The sequence below is a fragment of the Amphiprion ocellaris genome, chromosome 1 (assembly GCF_022539595.1).
Source record: "Amphiprion ocellaris isolate individual 3 ecotype Okinawa chromosome 1, ASM2253959v1, whole genome shotgun sequence".
NCBI lineage: Eukaryota > Metazoa > Chordata > Actinopteri > Pomacentridae > Amphiprion > Amphiprion ocellaris.
Genome location: NC_072766.1, coordinates 13,248,822 through 13,270,019, shown reverse-complemented (window position 1 = coordinate 13,270,019; position 21,198 = coordinate 13,248,822). Strand labels below are relative to the sequence as shown.

Genomic DNA, 21,198 nt, shown 5'->3' with positions numbered 1-21,198 from the left:
ACCTGAATAAAAAAAAAGATCTCCAGCTAAATTTTCATTAATAGACATAGAGGAAAAGCTCACTTGACTACTTGGAAAATCCAATGTGAGTAAATAAAATGAAATACTCTTGTCATTATGGGGTTATTTTAGGTGGTGAACATCTTTTAAGTGTCAGAAAACACAGAAAACAAGCAAAGAGGTTGAAAAATCTCTTCATTAGGATTAGATAATTAGCATTCGGTGTTGTATGTCTCTTTACTTGCACACATAAATAAGTTCTCCAGTTAGCTGCATGAAGAATTTGAGGAATCGATCACATAAAATACAAAACTGCTTCAAGGAATACATAAATACAAATGTTTATTTTTGGACAAAATGTACATATTTTTGCATATGAAAATATGGCACAATTAACAACATTGTTTCAGTTTAGTCGTACTAATATGATCATCAATACCTAATTTTGTGGCTAAAACAGTGAGAAGAAAAACATAACTATGTGTCTGAGCTGAAACAACACATTCACCCTTTTATACAGGAGAGAATGGCAGTGTAATACAAACGTGGATTTGCGTGTAAAACAGTAAAATACAGTGCCATTTCAGTGTTTTGTGTTTTCATAACATATTAGCAGTATTATAAACTGATCTAAAGGACACATTATAAGGGCAAACTAAAGTGGAGGTGCCTATTTTATTTCCTTATTTATAAAACTTGGCAATGCAGCATCAAGGCTCAGAAGTTTCCAAAAATCAACACATTTAGAAACCGAATAATATTCTGAGAATGCAGCAACAGTGCAATCCTCTAGCAATTACATCCAGCATCTAGATCTTCAAGCATCCCATCATCTGATCCAGAAAAAACAGCCACACTTAATACATTTATCACATCTGCTGCATGAAATTGCATCTTTGCGCTTTTCCGCTGAGCATTATCATATTTATTAAAATGTAGTATCAATTTGTTATGAATATCAGCTATAAAACCCTGGAAAATCCCAGAACAATAATAATTAATTTGTAGATGCTCAGGCTTGAGTATCGAAGAGAATTCATCAATACTATAAAACATGTTTAATGTAAAACTGTTGGCATCTTGATAAATAAGAGAAGTATTGATAATGTTACTATGAGAGGAGCAAAATAAAAGAGTCATGACACTATTTTAAGGTTTTTCCAAAGAATCCAACTTCATCTCATCTGAATAGTTGTCGCTAGGCGCAACACTGCTGTGTTTGTGTTTATTTGATCAAGAGCCAGCAGAGAAACATTTTGGAAGTTGCTATCCCTCAAAAATACTTTCCCAGTTTAATTTGTTGTAACGGTTTAATGGTCAAATAGTCAAAATATCTACAAAAATGTCAACTCTTTATTAACTGATTTGTCTTTTATATGGCAGGATAAATTACCTGAATTAACAGGGTTCCTGAGTTACTGTTCTGCTTCTACTTTTGCTTTCTATGACATACTTATTTATATTATTAAACTACTGAGCACATATTTTGCATTTTCAGGTCAAAACTATACATAATAAAGTGTAAATGATTTAATCAAAAACAGCAAACAAGCAAGAAGATTTAGAAAACAAAGTTGTCCAATTGACTGCCATTGGATGGCCAGTGTGAGCGACAGTGAGATTGCAGTATTCAGCTGGACATAAAGCACAGTATCAGTAGTAAATCACTAGAGACCTAAAGGTTCCCTAAAAGCACACTCAAAGCCAGTTTCTCTCTTTACAGCAGGTTAATTGTATTAACAGTATATTTATAGCGCTTGGCAGCTCACGTTTCTGTGATGTGGAGGCCAAAATCTACACCTGAAAACACAATCAGCATATTCAACTGATTATTTCAGCTATGAAATAAATAACCCAAATTCACAACCAATACGAAATAATGATTAAAGAGACAATGAATTGAAATGAAATGCCCAAATTCAAAAGGCATTTAACCCAAACGGACAAAGAAGTAGATCTCTATTATGCTGGTTTGTTTGGCAAAAGGCACAAATAATGTTAAGTTTTAGGTAACATAGGATTAACTATACAAGCTCCCACTTTGTTATACTTGGACGTCTGCCTACTTTTCCATCAATATTATGGACACACACTTGCAACTATAATCATTCTAACAAGCACATTTGCCTCTATCAGAGCCCTCCGACATGTCCGGGTTGGTAGGTCCGTTAGCTCGGACCGTCCCATCGGGGATCCAGGACTTGTCGACACATCGTTCCATCCTCTTCATGATGAGATCCAGCAGGACGTCCACGGCCTGGTTGACGTTCTGCCCGTTTGCTGCACTCGTCTCAAAGTAAGGAATTCTGCACAGAAACAAGTCTTTGTTTTAAACACAGCATTAAACATCACTGCTATGGGCTTTCACGTTTCTGCGGTTATTTTATATATTTTTTTAAAAAGTTATGCTAGTGCCATAAAAAACTGCAAATTTTATCAGTATTTCAACATTTTTCAGCTTCTACCACTTTCTACATGGCTCTTTGTTTACAAAATGTTCTTACTGAGACAAACCCTTTTTAAACAGGTCACACATACGTAGGGTTTTTTTTTTTTTCAAAAGGACCTCAATAGTTTTCTAAAACAGCTGGACACAAATTTCTGAAAACATGTCTCCAACAGGGGTACACAGGACAAATATTGAGGAATATTTTCAGTTGGGGATTAATACTCATCTGGTCTGCTGGTGCGTATTTACTGCATCAGAACTTTGCACATGGGATCAACTCAAAATAAACAACTTTGTCCATCTCTGTCTCACTAAAAGAATAAAAATCAGCAGTTCTAGGCAACAGTGGAGCTCTATGGCAGAGAAATAATTGCTCTGCCTCAGCTACACAGACAATACAGACAATTTATTGCTACTTTTGATGTTTTACTGCAAGTGGCAGATTTGGTATAAGATAATTTGATACATTTGCAAATTTAGGAATCTTAAGAAGAAGGAATAAATACTGTCTAGCAGAGTAGGTGATATGTTCTGTTATAGATTGAAGGCATTTTAAATATTTTACAAACTGCACTGCACTATCTGTGTTTTAGCAAAGGTGCGTCTGATGGTGCCAAAGCAGGATATTTTACATGTATGCACAAATATTTGCTTTTCGAGGAGGACCGATTTAGTCCTCCGTTGTCGCACACACACTTTGGCAAACAGTGCAGCCACTGCCTTCTTGACAAACGTTTGAGGGAGAGGTTCATAGACGGATGGAAAACAGACAGACATACCCATACTTCTCTGCCAGTTCACGGGCCTCGTCTTCACTGACCGCCCTCTGATCTGCCAGGTCGCATTTGTTTCCGCACAGTACGATGTCTGGGTTTTCACAGTACGCGTGAATCTGTAACTGACCTGAAATACATTCATTATGGATTTAGCCCCGTGTTAAAGTGTTCATTACGTTCACCTAAAACATTAAATTTGAGCATAGTAGTAGCAACAACAGCTCAGGTAAGGATAAAATTTGAAGGGAAAGACTTCATAACTGGAAGATTACATGTTTAATCACACACATATACTTTAGGTTTAACAGCAACCTCGTCTAAATTCTACATGAGTCACACACGGTAAGCTTCAAGTATTTGGCAACCAGCAAGAAATGTTTTATGATGAAATATCCTGTGCACCTTTATTTGTCTCAATTAAATAGTTTCCTGCTTATTCCGAGAATTTCTAAAATGTATACATAGTTGGGCACTTTAGGAGACGTACTCATCCAGTTTCTGACGTTGAGGAAACTTTGCTCATTAGTGAGGTCAAACAGGAGGAGGAAACCCATCGCATCTCTAAAGAAAGCAGTCGTCAAACTTCGAAACCTGAAATTATTCAGGAAAAAAACATTTAACAAGAAAAAATAACTGAGGTAAAGACACATTTAAAACCAAGTGAAGAGGTTTGATGAGGTTGAGAAAGGTAAAGTGGAACTTCATGTACCTCTCCTGTCCTGCAGTGTCCCACAGCTGCATGTGGATCTTCTGTCCTCTGCCTGAAGATCCATCTGGACCTGTTGATTTGTACATCTGAGACAAACACAGACAGATCAGGTCAAACAAGGCAACATCCCTGCAACTTCTCATTTTGATCAATAAAATAAGTGAATCGACTGATTAAAGTTGCAAGCGCCTGTGAGGACAGAAACCAAAGTCCACAAACTACTGAGCAACTTCGGTTCTTAGTATCGATTGTACTGATGGGAGGTTTGTCAGCTACAGGTGAATGATTGTCTGGCTCAGGTGAGGAGGTGAGAAACTAGGCTTTATTCCACAAAAAATAAAAGAAATGGACATAAAAATATGTGTCATGCAAATTTGACTTCATTAAATAAATAAACAACATGTACAGCCAATTTATGTGTTTTATATAGAGTTGTAACAATTTATTGATTACCCAATTAGTCATTCAACAGGAAAATAACTGCCTACTATTTGAATGATAATTGTCATTGATCATATGAGTCATTTTCCAATCAAAAATGCCCAAAATTCCCAAGTTCCATCTTCTCACTTGGGTGGACTTGCATTCTTTCGCTGACGATCAAAACATACTAATAAATGCTGACATTTTGATATTCAACAATTAAGTATTAAAAAGACCTTAATTGTTTTCAAGATGGACAATTAAAACAATTTGTATTTCACAGCTCATTCCCTTAATCCAAATAGTAAACACATCTTCTCCTTAACCTCTATTTAACAGCATAACTTCTGCAGTAAAGATGACTGACCAGATGGATGCATGTGACCACTGGACAGGAAGCCCCTGTATTACTGCTGTGGTTTTATAATTGGCAAAATTTCAAACTTTTTTTGGATCAGAAAAAAAGATTCTGTCACTGTCTGGTGTTTTATTTTTTTAAGATGAGAAGCACAGCTCTGTGGTGTTGGAGGCCACACTATGATTATTTACTCAGCTTTAACTGGGACAGATAACTGATGTGTATAATAGTTGCTCGGTTAACTCATTCATTACTAACTATAGATGTCAAAATGTTTATGTTAAAACATTCCTTATATGGTATTTACTTGCTCAATATCTTTTTCTCAGAAGTTAAGTAAACCCTTGGTGAATGATGAATATACAGTCGTGATGAATAGATTTTTTTATATACATACATATTTACATACATCAGGCTCCATATTCTTGGAGCTGGAGATCAGCAGCTTTAAAGAGAGCACAGAGTAAATATGAACGCTGCTCAGCTGTTTGCCAATGGCATGAAGTGTTTGTTCTTAAGGAGGGTGCTGGCTGCCGTTTACCAGCATGAGTCATTACTCAGATTTCTGTTGCAGCATTCATCAGTAGCCTTTTGTTAACAGGGTATTACTTAATGTTGTGGGAATGCATTTAAGCCCCTAATTAGGCAGCCATAAATACTTGTAGTGCACATGGACATGAGGAAACCTTACATCACAAGTGTGTAAAATCCCTGTGTGCTTTTACGAAGAGCTGAAGGAAGGAAACCCCACTTATTCTGAGGCTGACTTTGAAAAAAGTGCAACAACTTACCACTCTCTTTTCTCTGAAATCTATTCCAACTGTGGTGATGAACTTGGAGTTAAACCTGCCATCTGTGTACTGGTATAAGAAGCTTGTTTTTCCCACGCCAGAGTCACCGAGCGCTAGGAACTTAATGAGGTAATCATATTCCCCATCAGACATAGTGAGTCCTTAATTTCTGAAACACACAAACAACTTAGTCAAACGACAAATCACAATATTTGGCGGAGAAATAAACCTCAAAATAAAGAGATATTTGTTTTTTCTCCAACAAATTAACAATGCAGACAGTAAAATTGCAACACCCTTACTAACAAATCTGTTCATGCACAAAAACTGGATGTCAAATTTCTAGTCTATACAAGTCTGTATCTTGTCCAAACATGTAAACATTAGGCAACTTTTGAAATGCATGATTCTCTTAATATGATGTCATGAAAAGAACAAAACCGACAATAAAGTGAACGTACCATCAATTATTGTCTGTGTAGGGATATAAACTAACGTTTAAATTTTGGGGTCACTTAGAAATGTCCTTATTTTTGAAAGAAAAGCATTTGTTTTCAGTGAAGGTAACATTAAATTAATCAGAAATCCAGTGTAGACATTATTAATGTGGTAAATGACTATTCAACTGGACATGGCTGATTTTTAATGGAATATCTACATAGGGGTACAGAGGAACATTTCCAGCAACCACCACTCCTGTGTTCTAATGCTACACTGTGTTAGCTAATTGTGTTGAAAGGCTAATTGATGATTAGAAACCCCTTGTGCAATTATAATAGCATGTGAAAAAAAGTGTGAATTTTCATGGAAAACATGAAATTGCCTGGTTGACCCCAAACTTTTGGACAGTTGTGCATGTTATTACTCTGTGCCATGTATCTAAACTGTTGTTACATATAAATATAAACATCCTCATTAGTCACACTTTTGCAAAGGGAGACATTTTAATAAACACTGGAACTGAAATGTAATAAATGAAGCCTTAATAAATACATCCTCGTTGCTGTACAGACTCACTGCACTGTAGCACACATCCACTCTGAGATATACAGTGGTACCCAGCAGAAGAATAATTTATTACTATTTGAGTAATATTTGCTAAACACTACACCTGCCATAAACAGATTAGCGTCTTCAGTACAGACCAGTGGGTTTGAGGCTGAAAGTCAATTTATTACACTAATGAACAGTGTAACAGACACTCAGTAGTTAGTAGCCAGTGGGAGAATTTTTCTAAGCATGCAAGTGGATAGATTTTTATATTCAAATAAAATTGAATTACAAGTAGTGTATCATTGCAGAGTTTTTCTGATGCTCTAACTTTGCCTGCCACAGGTCTACCAAGGTGGTGCTTTTAAGCTCTTCATTAAAAGGCGCTAAAACAATGCAAAGTCCCTGCACACTTGTCAGGTTGAACATAGCAACACTGGTACAACTCTGTGTGTAGGAGCAGATTTGAAATATGCTCTGTAAATTATATTGGTGTCAGTGGGTTTCACTTGTAATTAACTGATTGTCTATTTTACCTATATAAGGTAGGAACCTTTGTGGCTAGGTAGGGTTTCCAGCCGGAAGGGGACAAATCAGTTTTTGACCGCTAAACGCTGAACGCGGAATGCTGCATGCCGAACGGCAACTTGTGAATGGGAATTTGTGCGCTTTGGAGTTTTTTGGGAAACCAATAAAGACACTGTGTTCAAGGCAAGTTAAAACGAGTTGGACTGTCATTCGTTAGTTCGGTTATTAAGCGCGTCAATTCCGTTTTAATGGTTCCCGGTTGGAGGCTCTCAGTGGCTTAAAGTATTGGCTTAGCCCCTTTAACACTGTGGATCAATAAGAATGATAGCAGAGTACACTGTCCTATCATATGCTTTAATATCACAAAATGAACTGCAATAGAGACCGCTTGTGTACTGAACAGGATTCGATGGTCTACTTTCAAACCAGCCCCCAGAAAAAAACACACTAATGGGCCAACAGGAATAATTCATTACTTAACTAAAAAGGTTAGAAGTGAAAACACCCAACACCTGTTTAGGGTCTGTGCTTCAAGTTCGTAGAGAGTATTAAGGCTAAAGATCTAATTATATTGAATAAAGAACTGAACTTTGGTTCCTCTGCGGAGTGAAAGTGGGGCAGTTCAACTGGGCGGTACAACAGTACTTCAATTGTATTTATATGGTCCATTTCGCAACATAAGTCACTTTGGGGCTCTTTAGGTATTATATTAGAGAAAGAAACCCAACAAATCCAACAAAGTGCTCAATTAACATTTAATTGCCAGCCTTGAGTATCTATCAACACTATGGTACACTGAGCCTGTTATAGACACACATCAAAAGCCCTTGACCCACACAGCATGGGAAGATCACTCAATCTTCCGACATTTCCTCTTATATGAAGTGCATCAACAAGTAAATAACTATGAAAGGGGAAATAAAACAATAACTAATGATAAAAAATAAAATACATAAAATAATGCTGTTCATTGGTCCTTTCTAGTATGTGACAATGGTTTACTGAATGATGAACACTAATATTAAATAACAACAATTGTACATTTTCAAAGTAACAGAAAGCTCTGCTCCAAATCCATTAGTTTAACCTACAGTCAGTGCTGGCAAGCGAAATATGTAAACTCTTTCTTCTCCAATGTTATTTCAGACTTCCAGGCATAGATTTGTACAGCTGATGGCATTGTGGGCTAATGTGTATAACATAAGAGCTGCTTCATCCTGCTGACAGTGACAGGAAACAGTTTAAATTTCTCTGCCCTAAAGACACAGATGAAAACAGACTCAAGTTTATGTCGGCTGAATATCCCTGAACGTAGTTGTAAATTCTCTCTAATTTTTAATAGATAATTGGTCTGCACATTTTGGAGCATAAAGTTGAACTAATATTATTTAGAGAGTCAAGTGTAGACGTACATTTCTCTTACACTTCCAAAATGGAAATAAAAGGCGCTCATGTTATACCTCCTGGATGTAACGTTCTCATTTGTAATGGTTGACCAGTTACAGTCAAAACAGGCAAAAGACAGCAAAGACGTATCATGTGACCACTGTGTAGAAAAGTATTTAGTCAAATCTTACATTCTTTCACTGTATCCCCCAATGAACTTTTCATCCGGAACATAAGCAGCTTAAGGTCTTGTGCAAAATCAAGATCCATGATAAATGTGCTGTGATGGAAATGGTTGCTACAAGCACTGATCTGTGGCCATAAACGGTGAGCTAAGACCACTAAACCTGAGAACTATGACGTCCACATTCCTGCTCATGGACATGTTTTGAATCAGGTTAAAAGTTATAAATAAGGTTTTATTTATTAGCTTAACAGTCAGAGGTCTTTTCACCAGGACTGCTTGCCTTGAACAAACTCAGGTTGCTGTTGCTATCAACTATTAAACAAACCTGAAAATTACACTTAAATTAAATCACTGTTTGTGTTTTACATTCCTTCTGCTGTTGAAGAGTTCAAAGAACAAGTCAGATTGGATGAAAGTTGTAATGAAACATGCACAGAACCAAGAAAAAAAGGGAGTTTTGCATGGTCTGATGGTCAAGGAAAGCCAGCAAAAAACATCAAGCAGGCTGCACTAAAGGTACAGTAAAGTACAGACGTGGGAATGTCAGAGTCTGTGGCTGTTTTACTTATCATGGTGTCCATCAATCTGTATTCACTGATGGAACAATGAACTCTGCAGTGAACTGAAGACGATGTTTTGGATGAAAACCTACAGCCAACACCCAAACAATTACTTAAAACACAGAAGCTGATCTTGATGGATTCTACTAGATAATAACAAAGAAAATCACCCACTGTTCAAAGAAAAACTTGCCCTGGAGAAAATGTAACTTTTCTGAGAGCTATGTTGTGAAATAAGTCCAACACATACAGGCTTTCTTTGTGTCGACTGACTTGACAAAGCCCAAAATCCCAATCAGAGATAATGGATATCACAACGGTGGTTATCAAACTCACATTGTTAACCACGTTTTCTTCATCAGACTCACATAAAAGGAGGCATTTGACGTATCATGCGAGTGTTCTTCTGTAACAAACAAATCGATCACATGCCGCCTATTTGAGTGAGGAAGAACAGGATGTAATAATGGGTAGCTATGAGGAATAAAAAGATTTTATACAGTAAAAAGCACTTTTACGGCAAATGATACAAGACAGGAATGCTGGTAAAAAAAAAAATAGTTAATTGTAAATTAATATAGCTACGTTTCCACTCAGTGAACTCCTAATGCAGCCACTCATTTCTATGACGACAGCTGCACATTAGAACTCTGAAACTTTGAACTTCATACATCTAAACATGAAACTCAAGAAGAGCACTCATGTCTGACACTGTCACATAATCAAAGATACGTGAGAATTGCTGAAGTTTTTGGCCAGAACAAAGTGAAATTAATGTTACTGATTGATTATTTTCTGATTGAATAAATACCAACAGACTAATCAACTTTCTAATCTGTGTTATATTAATTGCAAGGCCAGTACTGTAAAACATGCTTTGCAGCAAACCAGGACCAAACAAGAAAGCATATGTATATTTTCGTAATGCACTTAGGTTCCTGTGATAACACCATGTACACATTTTGCTGTACTGTAACTGCACAATTTCATTCAGTGACATTACTAACATACAGCCCACTAGGTGTGCAGATATAATATATTCCCTTAGCTGAGAATCGAAATCGCACAGAGAGAATATCAGGAAAAGATCCGGTAAAAGGGAGACGCTTCTTACACTTGATTCAAATGTGAAACTCAGAACATAACCTCCTTTAGAGCAGGCCAGCTGTGCAGCATCAGTTACCATAGTGATATGTCAAAAGAGATCCACCTTCGTGATACTGAAGACTCAACATACCTCACTAACACACTAATCTCTGTTTGCAGTACATCTCTGTGTGCTCTAACCTAAATCCCATAAAATGTCATTGAGAAGCCAAAGAGACAAAACTGTCAGCTAGTTAGCGCTCTGGTGTCGATGAACGGAAAGCTCTGTTGCCAAAAACATGGAAAAAATGTTAAGCTAAAGGCTGGCAGATCAATGCTGTCTTATGCAGTAACATTCAGAATTTTTAGAAGTGGGGCTTAAGTATCCATAGACTTTCAGTATGTATCAACTAAGACAGCCCTCCAAGCTGACCATAAAGGTGAATCAATACCTATCTAAAATGGTTTTGCTGAAAACTGAAAGTAGGATTTCCTGTAAGGTTGCAATAGTTTGAGCTGAAAATAGAGTAGCCGAGGCTTCGTCCCAAATTGCTCTTCTCACAGCAGTCATTTGGATGGTCAACTGGAGAAGCACAGCTGTAATTAAATGGGTGTAATTACAGATACACCTAATAATTATTGCTAATAAGCATGACTCTGTGCTAGGCCGGTTCAGAGTCCTAGAATTCTGCATTGGTGGCTCACTGGAAAGACAAGTGGAAAATGTGCTCCTCCAAGAATTCAAATGTATTGTGAAAAAAGTCTGTTTATACATTTTTAATGCGTATCATATGACTCAATATTGCTTCTAAATTGAACAGAAGGGTAATTACCCTCATGTCAAATCAAAAATTAACAGTTTAGAATTACTACATTAAAAACACAGGCCTCAGAGTAGGAAGTCAATACAATAACAGCTAGTACACCTTCTTTCTGTTTTTCAGAGCTAGATTGTGAAATCTGTTTGTAGGGTTATTGGTACTATGACTCATTCTATACCCCTAATTACTGCCGCTACTTTGTTTCCACTGATTTTTTATGTGCAGTTAGGCTAATTGGAAATCACAGCTACAGACAATTTTGTTTCAATGATCAAAGGTTTTCAAATTTGTGTGTCAGTGATCACAGGTATATTCACTTTTTTGGCCCAGAGTTTCTACTACCTCTATAATAAATACAGTCTCTAAAGTATTTGTTTTTGATTGATTATAAGAGTAAATGCTAAATACTTGTCAAACTAGGAATAACGTAATTACTGAGAGGCGATGCAATTTAAAATAATTTGATATTTAAGTAATGTTGCACAGGGGTATACTTAGTTCTGTTGTACACTGTCATTTTACTTCTCTATCCAAGCTACTGACATCATTATTCAAAACAGTGACAAAAACTAGAGTCAGTGTGCAATTTCTGCTTTACTGAAAACAGGTCACAGAACTGATATGTCAAACAAAACCACACTCCTGCAGTGCAGATTGTTCCTGCAGATATCTACAGACTGCTATACAGCTAATTAGGCAACTCCTAAATTAACTCGTAGCTTAGTTTAAACACAAAAACAGCAAAAGCTCCTCTTAAAAACTGAATGTGATAAGACAATAAATTCTGATGCATGATCCGATTCACTGCATAAAAATCTAAAGTTGCAGAGCCCCTACTCATCACATTGCACATCCAATTCCTATCACAGCTGTGAAAAGGAAGCGAGCTCTGATGGCAGAGTCTGATCTTCCGTTATGTTGTTAGGCAAGAAATTACTGACTGCAGTAAACCATCGCATAGAACAAGAAGTGCTGTCCTCGTCACCGCCTTACACAAACTTGGCAGAAACAACAGTGTCCCCATCCACACAAAACACATGATGCTGGCTACATGTCAAAGAGGCAGAAAAGAGCTGACATTAAGAAAACTCTAAAGGTTGGCAACACCTCTTGTCTTAAGCATCTTCATTCACTGCACTAAAATCTAAAACTTCACTGTGAATCGCTGCCTGTGGCTCAGACATCTGCCAGTTCTTATTATTATTAGTCCACCGAAATCAGATAAGTTAAACTAATTTGAGGAAAGAAGAAATAACATTAAATCTTCTCATGTTTCCTACAACCTTTTAACAGACAACAACAGAGTCCCTGTCTTCCTACAAGATTAAAGTGTCATATAATACTGTTCTGCCCTTCATGGAAAGGGCCTTGAAAGATGCTTGTAAATGCCACCATAGAACTAAATGCTACGCTTGTTTTACCATCATTAACAACTAAACTATTTAATTCAGGACATAAGCTACAGCTGTATCTAATGAAGATCATCCTGACATCTGCTGTAACAAGAGGGTGCATTTGTTAGTCTTACTTGATATGGCTGCAGCCATATATTAGTGTATCTACTGTATTAGACAATACTATATCAGCTTCTAAACGGAAAGTCAGTATGTATTTTTACTGCTATTTTCAGAAATAGTGTTTTGTATTTTTATTTTTAAATAGGAGCACATCACTCCCAGTTTCATATTAGATATAAGGACTGCCGTAATTTGACTTTTTTGTCCCGATAACCAATCATGTGCATATAATCAAACACCACCAAAGAAAATAAACTGTACTAATAATTATATTCATTAATGTTTCATAGTTTGTTCTACAAAATGTCAGAAAATAAGAACTATTACAATTCCCCAAAGGAAAAAAACAAGTCTTCACAAAAATTGTTTTGCCCAAACTACAATGATATGTAGTTCATAATAAAACAGACAAAAGCAAAAAAAAAAAAAAAAAATCCCCATAAATGACATGCTGTAACAAGGGAAAGTCTGATAGCTTCACTATTTTCCCTTAGCCAAATAATTGACAATCCTTTAGCTCTAAATTGGATTGCCACCCAATGTTGAAGCCGCATCTTGTGCTCAAAGTTATTTCAGAGTAATTTTGTTGTCACATGATGCTTTCCCTAGATACATGTGTGCTCATTTAATTTATAATAACCTAAATACTAACGAAACATGTACAATAGGCAAGCAGAACAAAAATAGCAGTCTGCAGTGAATTTTTGCTGCGGGGTCCTCTAACAGGTTAACATGGCTCTGAGTGCATGCCTATTAGAAATAGAGTTGCAACTTACAATTATTTACATTCAGCTATTTTCTTAACAAATCAACTATTTCTTCTAGGTCTACATAATTCCAGAAAATTGCGAAAAAATGTCCATCAATGTTTCTCAAAGCCCAAGATAATGTCCTCATGTGTTAGACATTCCATTTACTGTCACAGAGTAAAAAAAAAAGAAAATGTTCCATTTTACAAAGCATAAATCAGAGTATATTTTTCATAATAAAACAGTTGATAATTAATTTAATAGTTGACAACTAGTCAGTTCCTTGAATAAATGGTGCAGCTCTAATAAAACCATCTCTGTGTCAGCTGATATGTGTTGGCTTCGGCTTTAAAAAATTGTCTCGTAAAGGCAGGAAAATGTCAACCAGTGTTTCCCAGAGCCCAAAATGACATCCTCAGACGTTCTCTTCACAACTCTGTAGTAGTCAGTTTACTGTCGTCGAGAAGTAGAATTTAAAAAGAAAGAAAATATTACATTATATTTCGTATCTGGGTTAGCTGATAGGGGTGGCACTGCTTTAAAATTTCTGTCTTTATGGTAAATCCATGTTGCACTGTCTGAATCAATGGCAGAATGATTTTTACATTTTCTTTAGGATTACTTTAAAGGTGCTGTTTACATTGTTTCTAGGATTAAAATATTAGATAAGACTTTAGCCATTATTTTTTGATCACATTTTCTGATTTAGTGGAATTATATTGTGCTTACCTTATTTTAATTCATGCTTATTTCTCCAAGACTCTCTTTAAAGAGGGTTTCCTATATAAATTAAGTCTAAATAAAGCACAGCCAGAGGAAGTCTGAGCTGATATGTTTTGGTGTTTTCTCCTGCAGAGGGACTGCCGGCTGTGTCTGCCAGGCTACCACCCGTGCAGAGCAGCAAACAAAAAGCAGCTTTAATCATTTGTCAGGGATAAAGTGGAAGACCCACCCTGGGCAGCCGTCCAACACAGTGGCAGGCAGCTCCTTGGGAAAATCCGGATGTGCACAGACCATAAACTTAAAGCCTAACTAGTGAAGATAAACAAACAAAAAAAAAAAACTAAAACGAATGATGAGCAACTCAGGATAAAATCTAATGGCTGGATATGGTGGAAGTGCATCTTCAAAACTTCTGGCTGTCAAATCGGGTAACAATCTAGCCATTAAAATACCATGTGAGGATTTATCAGCAGCAGCACACACACAAACAAACAAACGCTCAAATCGATTGACTGAAAGACAATCTACAATCCTCAGCTGGTCCTCATGTGGTTGTACCTGCAGGACCTGTGGCCTCTTCGGCAACAAATAATCACCGTTTCTTTCTTTTTTTTCCCTCCCCACTGAAGTAGATGCCGGCTTTTTCCTGGCTCTCTCTGTCAGACATACTGTTGCCAACATATGTGTCCAAGCCTGCCTGAACAGTGTGATCAATGTTTATAACTCCTGTTTGGTGTAGATTCTCAGTCATCCAGGACGTTGTGATCTTCGGAGTTACCACAGAAAGCAACTGGACTTCTCAACTGGACTTCTCCTTTTGGTTCCTGAAGACGTTTCACCTCTCGTCTTCAAAAAGAGAAGTCCAGCTACCTTCTAGTGCGGTTCTTAGGGGCTCCTGCTTGGCGTTTTACTCGTTCAAACGGTGGTCTGAATCAGTTTTTGTTGAGTTTGGAGAAAGCTAGCAGCTCTGAGAGGAGGATAAGGCAGGTGTATACATGTTTCCCACGGCCTGGGGTCTGTCATTATGTGAGGGTGAATCTCACAGACGGAACGGATGCACACACACAGCGAATAATGGAGTGAAGTGCAGTTTAAAGTTTCCAGCCTTTTGCTAACTTCTGACAGATGCTGGTTTGTCCGGCTGGTATTTCCTGAAAACACACTCAGAGTTGGGTACTCACCAGCCCCGGGGCGTAGCTGCCGCTGCTGCTTCTCGCTGCTCTTTAAATAATAAAAAAGTAGCTCAAGTTGACCGCTGAAGGCGTCACAAAAGCTGAATAAACGAGGACTTTAGTTTCTCCGTCGCCGCTGGCCCTTTAGTTGACATGAGAGCAGCTTCATCAGGTCTGATCCTCGGTCTCTGAGGTGTCTGCTGAGAAACAGCTCCTCCCAACGGCTAACGTTAGCTAACGGCAGGAAGCGGCCGTTACAACACAACGACACACAACAGCTCCGCACTGCCTCTGCTACACACTTCTACACACTGCTGCACACTCCAGGTCAAATCAGAAACTATCACCTTTTATTATCTTTTCCAAAATTCCGTTTTTTCACTTTACTACAGTTAGCTCACAGCTAGGTAGCAGCGCTGCTTTAGCTCGAGTATAAGTTTAGATAAACTTTATTGATCCCTCACATAGGTTGTATATACAGTCTATGTATACTGTATATACATATACAATCTATGATCCCTCACAGAAAAAAAAAATCACGCAAAAATTAAAATAAAGATTCAAAGAAAAAATAAAGATAATAAATAGTTGTATTATTGCTCAAAAAAATAGTGAGAAAGTATTTTTAAAAATACAAACAAAAAACCCGACTCTGTTACAACTAACTAACTTGTATCAAAATGTAAGCACCAGTATGTAAATATAATCACAATAATGTATTCAATGTAGAAAAATATCCCCTGTCACTGATATTGCTACGTGTCCTCAGTCAGAAAGTCCTTTAAGAGTCCACAAGAAAATTCGAATTGAATTGTTCATTGGTTTGATTCATAGGTTCAAGTCTATCCAGTAGAATAATAAGAAATAAACCAAAAGTACTGTCATATTATATATATAATACACAGACACAGACACACACACACACACACACACACACATATATATATATATATATATATATATATATATATATATATATATATAAAAATATCCAACCTTGTGTGCAATACCTTAATAATGTGCAATATTGTAGTTTAAGTTGTATTCTAATTTATTGGTTAAGCAAATTTATGTCTTTTATTGCAGTACTTTGTTTACACTTACTTTTACACAGTACTTCTGATACTTGTACTCTTATACTTACAGCATTTTATTTAGAATTTCTTAGATTTAGATTTGTATATGTATTCTTTTAATGTCTGTTGTTGTTGCTCAGTACTGCAACTCTATACACCATGTCAAATTCCTTGTGTGTGCGAACTCACTTGGCATTGAAGGCTTTTCTGATTCTGATATAATTAATCCTATAAAATTAACAATATTATCCCATAGGGTTAACTCATAGACAGCTTTAAACATATTATAAACCAAATAAATAAATCCCAATATCCACTGAAAACAAATACTTAAATTTAGGAAAAATCACTGCAACAATAAAAAATAATCCCACATAATACTCCAGAAATAATCAAAAATCTATCGAAAGCAAATTCCTGCTTTTGATAATGTGGAATCACCAAATTTGGGATATTTTATGCATACAAAATGACTGACAATAATTACCAAAGCAGTCCTATAAATATAAGATATCGTTTGTGCTCCATTTGTATACACTGAGATGTAGTTTAATTTAGAAAGTTACTAAAACTGTCAGATACATTTAGTGGGGTTCCACGTTTAATTCTGAAATGTCGTTGAGTAGAAATTGTTAACTAAATGAAAATAAAAAGCTAAGTTCTGTACAAAGTTCTATAGTAGAGTTTTGTTCTTCTGCTCTACCATATTCGTCATCATGCCCCTCACCAGATTTATCTTGTGTCCTTTAGGAGGAGATTCAATTGTTGGATTTTATTACCACTAAACTACTTTATGTAATTAAAACTAGCTGCACACCAACCCCCTTTAACTGTACAATGCTGCTAATGTGTCACATAACAATCTATGTAGTTTATAACATATACTGCAGTCATAAGGCCATTTTTCTAACAAGTATTTCCACTTTTGACACTTATTATCCAACTATCCTGCCGACGTGGACTAATAAGGCATTTGAGTTAAAGCTGGTGTATAAATGATAGTGGTAAAACACAGGGATTATAATAGTCTTCCATTTATGTTAATTAATAATTGTGAACTATTTAAAAAATTTCTTGTAGCGATTTACAACTGCATTAGTGTGTTTCATTAAATGTTGGCCTGGTGCTTATTTTCATTTTGTTATATTGGTAATCTATTGATAACCCTGAACAATGTGATCACTTTTCATGCCTCTGTGGCTCTCAGATCTAATTTTCTGAATAAATTTTGATCTCACTGAACAGTCAGCGTATAATGAACACCAGTGTTTAGGAAGCACTAAAGGGGTTTTACTCTGCTGTTGGATAACATATTTAGAGCTATTCTTTTGCGTTTTTGGTTCACAAACAACTTACTGATTGAGTAAATAACCTTTTACATACAAAATGAAGAGTATGTTTGAAGTAACAACTTACACAAATGCATTTTTTATGCATTGCAATTGGTATTTTAAAAACTGATAATTCAGGGAGTCAGATTATTAAATATTTTATTTTGTACATTTACATTCACACAGAGAAACATAGACAAACGTGAATTTATCCATACTGGTCTGGTCTTTTGTTTGCCATTGAGTCCAGCTGTGACAGTCCAGCAGCCTCTGATTGTTCTGGCTTCTGTCTGTGAGGTATTTCCTGGGAGTGACGAATTCCTTCAGTCTGTTTCATTCTGTTTCTTTGGCACGTCCTGATTTTGCTGTCCAGAAGTCTTCGGCACTGTCTCGAAATAAGGTCTGTAGATATAAAAACCACCAGCAACTCCGAGCACTGTGGCAAAGGCGAGCTGTGTGAAAGGCATTCTGCGGCGAAACATGACTTCTTTTAATGAAGATTCCCAAACTTCAGACACAAGACGACCCTGAAAGAAAAACAACGTGATGTCAGGACTCTTTAAACTACAACTGTCTTTACTGTCACTTTGCATTTCCTCTGCTTTGTTGAATGTTACATGTTCTTGCAAAATTCGACATACAGTGTAAGTTAACCGGCATGTTGCTGCCTGTGTTGGACCAGTGTTACTTTATAGCATGTCCAAAGCCACCACATGCTATTTGTGCATAACATAAAGTTAAAAAAGTAAAATAAAATACATCAGCTACAACAGTGTCATTCTTATATTACCATACACCCTGAAATACTGATAGGATTGATTTGTAAATAAGAACAAAGTCTCAATTTTTGAGCAGTCAGTTTATCTTTACGTTTAAAAATGTCCGTCCACAAAGCCTGGATGCAAAACTGTGGGTGAAAACAAAAGTGAATAACTTACTGCATAGTCATATATATCCTCCACTGACTGAATAAATACCTTCTGCACCTTCTCATCAGGATCATAGCACTATTCATATGAGTAACTTAACTGGTGCTTGTTCATATGATTTCCATTTTAATGTTTATTTTTGCAGGGACAGTGCACAATTAAATGCAACTGCAGCAAATTTACATCTGTTGTTCCTGGGCAGGAAGACAAAAAAAACAGTACCAGAGCTGCAAGAACAATACAGAAAAGTGTTGTTGTTGGTGATACCTTTTTGAGAAAATAACTAGCTCAAACTTTTCAGTGAACATCTATTAAGACTAAAATCCTCAGATGTCTGAAGCTGAGCCTGAAAACTGAATACGGGATTTCTGCAGAAATCAACCAGTCGAATTTAATGCTTTTTAATGCCATTTTAATGCTATATTGTAAAAATTTTAATGCCACCACCGTGAACTCAACAAATTACACGAGTTTGTTTTTTTGTAAAAGATGATTTTTATATGAAAACTGTCCCTACATTTCACTATTTCTGAATCCGGAAACCAACCCTGACCACCAACAGGCTGTAATCATTCTCTGAATTCCACATTTTCGAGCCATTTTTGCTGGAATTTGCGTTTCCCCATTTCCCAGCTCTCCTCCAACTGGTCAAGCCTGCCGGCCACTTTAAAAACATGCAGTTTTTACCCAACCGGCCGGAACAATTATCGCAATGCTTCGGCGTGTTTACACAAATGCACATATCTGACGAATCGCAGTCTATAATTATATATTATTGTCAATTATTTTCTTGAAAACTGCAGAAAAAATTTTTAATGCCACTGACAAATCACATTTAATGATTTTTTAATGCCATTTAAGGCCTTAATTTTGCAAAATCAACTTAATGACTATTAATGCTTTTTGATGCCCTGCAGAAACCCTGGAATATATGGATTTTAACTTGTTCTGTCTGACATTCATTATTATAAGTCTACTATGTATATCTTGGGGGGAAAATTGAGAGGGCGTTTGTTTTAGTAGAAAGAACATTACAGGAGATTTGTCTAAAACATTATGTTTGACTTGGCTGCACTAGCAGATAGTTGCACCTAATATTGACAAGAACAATAAACAAGTCGTTACACGTTAATCAATGGACCAGATAGTAAAGACCCGACATATTTATCAGACTTTAGATTTAAACTATTGAACAATACGAATGTATTTAAACTTAAACATTAAAAGCACTATTATTTTTTTAAAAATCCAGTCCAGATCTGAAAACAGTGATGCTAGCTTGACAGTTTGCTAAACATTTAGCTTATCGGGTCAAACATGATATTTTAGTTCGCTTAGCGGTGATTCTCTGTAACATTCAGAACTTACCGAGAAATGCAGTTTATACGACGTGTCTGTAGTCACAAAACACGGACAAACAGAAGAAAAATGAGGTGAAGACACAAGAAGCAACAACCAGGATACAGTTACGTAGCTCAGAGGACTCTTCTTCTTCTTCTACTCTGAATGAGCAGCAGCGGGATACACAGCGCCCCCTGGTGGAGCCTGAGTCACTGCTGCTGCCTGCTGCTGCCTGCTGCTCACAGTTACAGGGAATCTGAGCTGCTGAACAAACACTTGTTTTACACATTTTCACAGCAATACCTCCAGCTAAAGCCACAACTGATGTCACAGAACCAAAAAACTGAATGGCAGGTTATAAAATTTCTGATTTTGAGACACTAAGCAAACGTTTAAGCCATAATAATAACTTAAAATAATTATTATTAATGTTATCCTCATTTTTTCAAAAAAAGGCATTTCTTTCAAAAGTAAGGACATTTCAGAGTGACTCCAAATGTTTTAACGGTACTGTATTGGATTAGAATTTCAAACACTTACTTAACTCGTTTTGTTCATACAGAAAATAGTATCTTCTTATCACAGTCCACCAAATGTGACATCTCCAAGTGACCAAAAACCCAAATATTTATTTTATATTTTAATTAAAATAGTACAATGCTCTTCGACAAATGAATTAAATAACTTGCTGATGGTCAGTAGTTGCAATTTTATGCTTATCAACTAACCAAGTCATCACAAGTCATCAACTAATAGTTTCAGCTCTATTTTAAACAACTGTTTACTGGAATCATGTATTCGGGCGTTAAATAGTTTTGATTTAATAAGTCTCTTGCTACTTCGAATTTCTCATAATTGCAACAGGTATGATTTTATTATGTTGTAAGATCAACATAAAAGGAGCAACTAAAAATAATTTGCTTTCTAGAGCTGCTTTTGAGAACTCTTAAATGTTTCAGCCAGAGTGAACATGGAAGCCTTCATGCACTCCCAGCATCAGATGAACAGAAAACTCAGCAGATTCATGTAATTATTGATGGCAATGTCTCCACAACAAAAGGAAAAGCCTTAATGCTAATGTTGCTAACTTCTGATGATTAGCTTTGCTCACATGCCCAAGGGTAAGAACTCTGTAGAAACTATAAAGCTGAGGGGCAAATGTTGTAAAAGATACTCTAAGGAGAATTTGAAACCAGTGGCCCTGAGTGTTTCTGAATGTTCTGGATTGCTTCTGTGCTGCAGAATGGTTTAAGAATTTTTCATTGTTCCAGACTGTTTCTAGATGTTCTGGGTCGT

The 21,198-nt window shown here is 36.5% G+C and overlaps 2 protein-coding genes across 3 annotated transcripts; both read right to left on the bottom strand.

Annotated features, from left to right (window-relative positions):
• Positions 1-316: 316 nt before the first annotated feature.
• On the bottom strand, positions 317-15,443 carry rab27a (RAB27A, member RAS oncogene family). 2 transcript variants are annotated; one of them, XM_023284227.3, is made up of 6 exons: positions 15,235-15,443; positions 5,507-5,675; positions 3,935-4,020; positions 3,713-3,816; positions 3,229-3,352; positions 317-2,306 (listed from the first exon to the last, which is right to left on the bottom strand). In XM_023284227.3, the coding sequence occupies exons 2-6, from the start codon at positions 5,657-5,659 to the stop codon at positions 2,111-2,113; spliced, it is 663 nt and encodes a 220-aa protein (XP_023139995.1). In that variant the 5' UTR covers positions 5,660-5,675; positions 15,235-15,443; the 3' UTR covers positions 317-2,110. The 2 variants fall into 2 exon arrangements, with proteins under 2 accessions (XP_023139995.1, XP_035810519.1); XM_035954626.2 differs by lacking the exon at positions 15,235-15,443 and adding an exon at positions 14,060-14,640.
• Positions 15,444-17,774: 2,331 nt separating this feature from the next.
• Positions 17,775-20,054, bottom strand: LOC111577800 (protein PIGBOS1). The gene is made up of 2 exons (XM_023284247.3): positions 19,930-20,054; positions 17,775-18,159 (listed from the first exon to the last, which is right to left on the bottom strand). The coding sequence occupies exon 2, from the start codon at positions 18,112-18,114 to the stop codon at positions 17,956-17,958; it is 159 nt and encodes a 52-aa protein (XP_023140015.1). The 5' UTR covers positions 18,115-18,159; positions 19,930-20,054; the 3' UTR covers positions 17,775-17,955.
• Positions 20,055-21,198: the final 1,144 nt, after the last annotated feature.

Bases quoted from the DNA above. Each gene is read 5' to 3' on its own strand.
- rab27a (XM_023284227.3), bottom strand. From the start codon at position 5,659: ATGTCTGATGGGGAATATGATTACCTCATTAAGTTCCTAGCGCTCGGT. The intron at 4,021-5,506 runs GTAAGTTGTTGC...TGTTTGTCTCAG, and splicing joins ATTTCAGAGAAAAGAGAGTG to ATGTACAAATCAACAGGTCC. The intron at 2,307-3,228 runs GTATGTCTGTCT...GTTTCTGTGCAG, and splicing joins GAACTGGCAGAGAAGTATGG to AATTCCTTACTTTGAGACGA.
- LOC111577800 (XM_023284247.3), bottom strand. From the start codon at position 18,114: ATGTTTCGCCGCAGAATGCCTTTCACACAGCTCGCCTTTGCCACAGTG.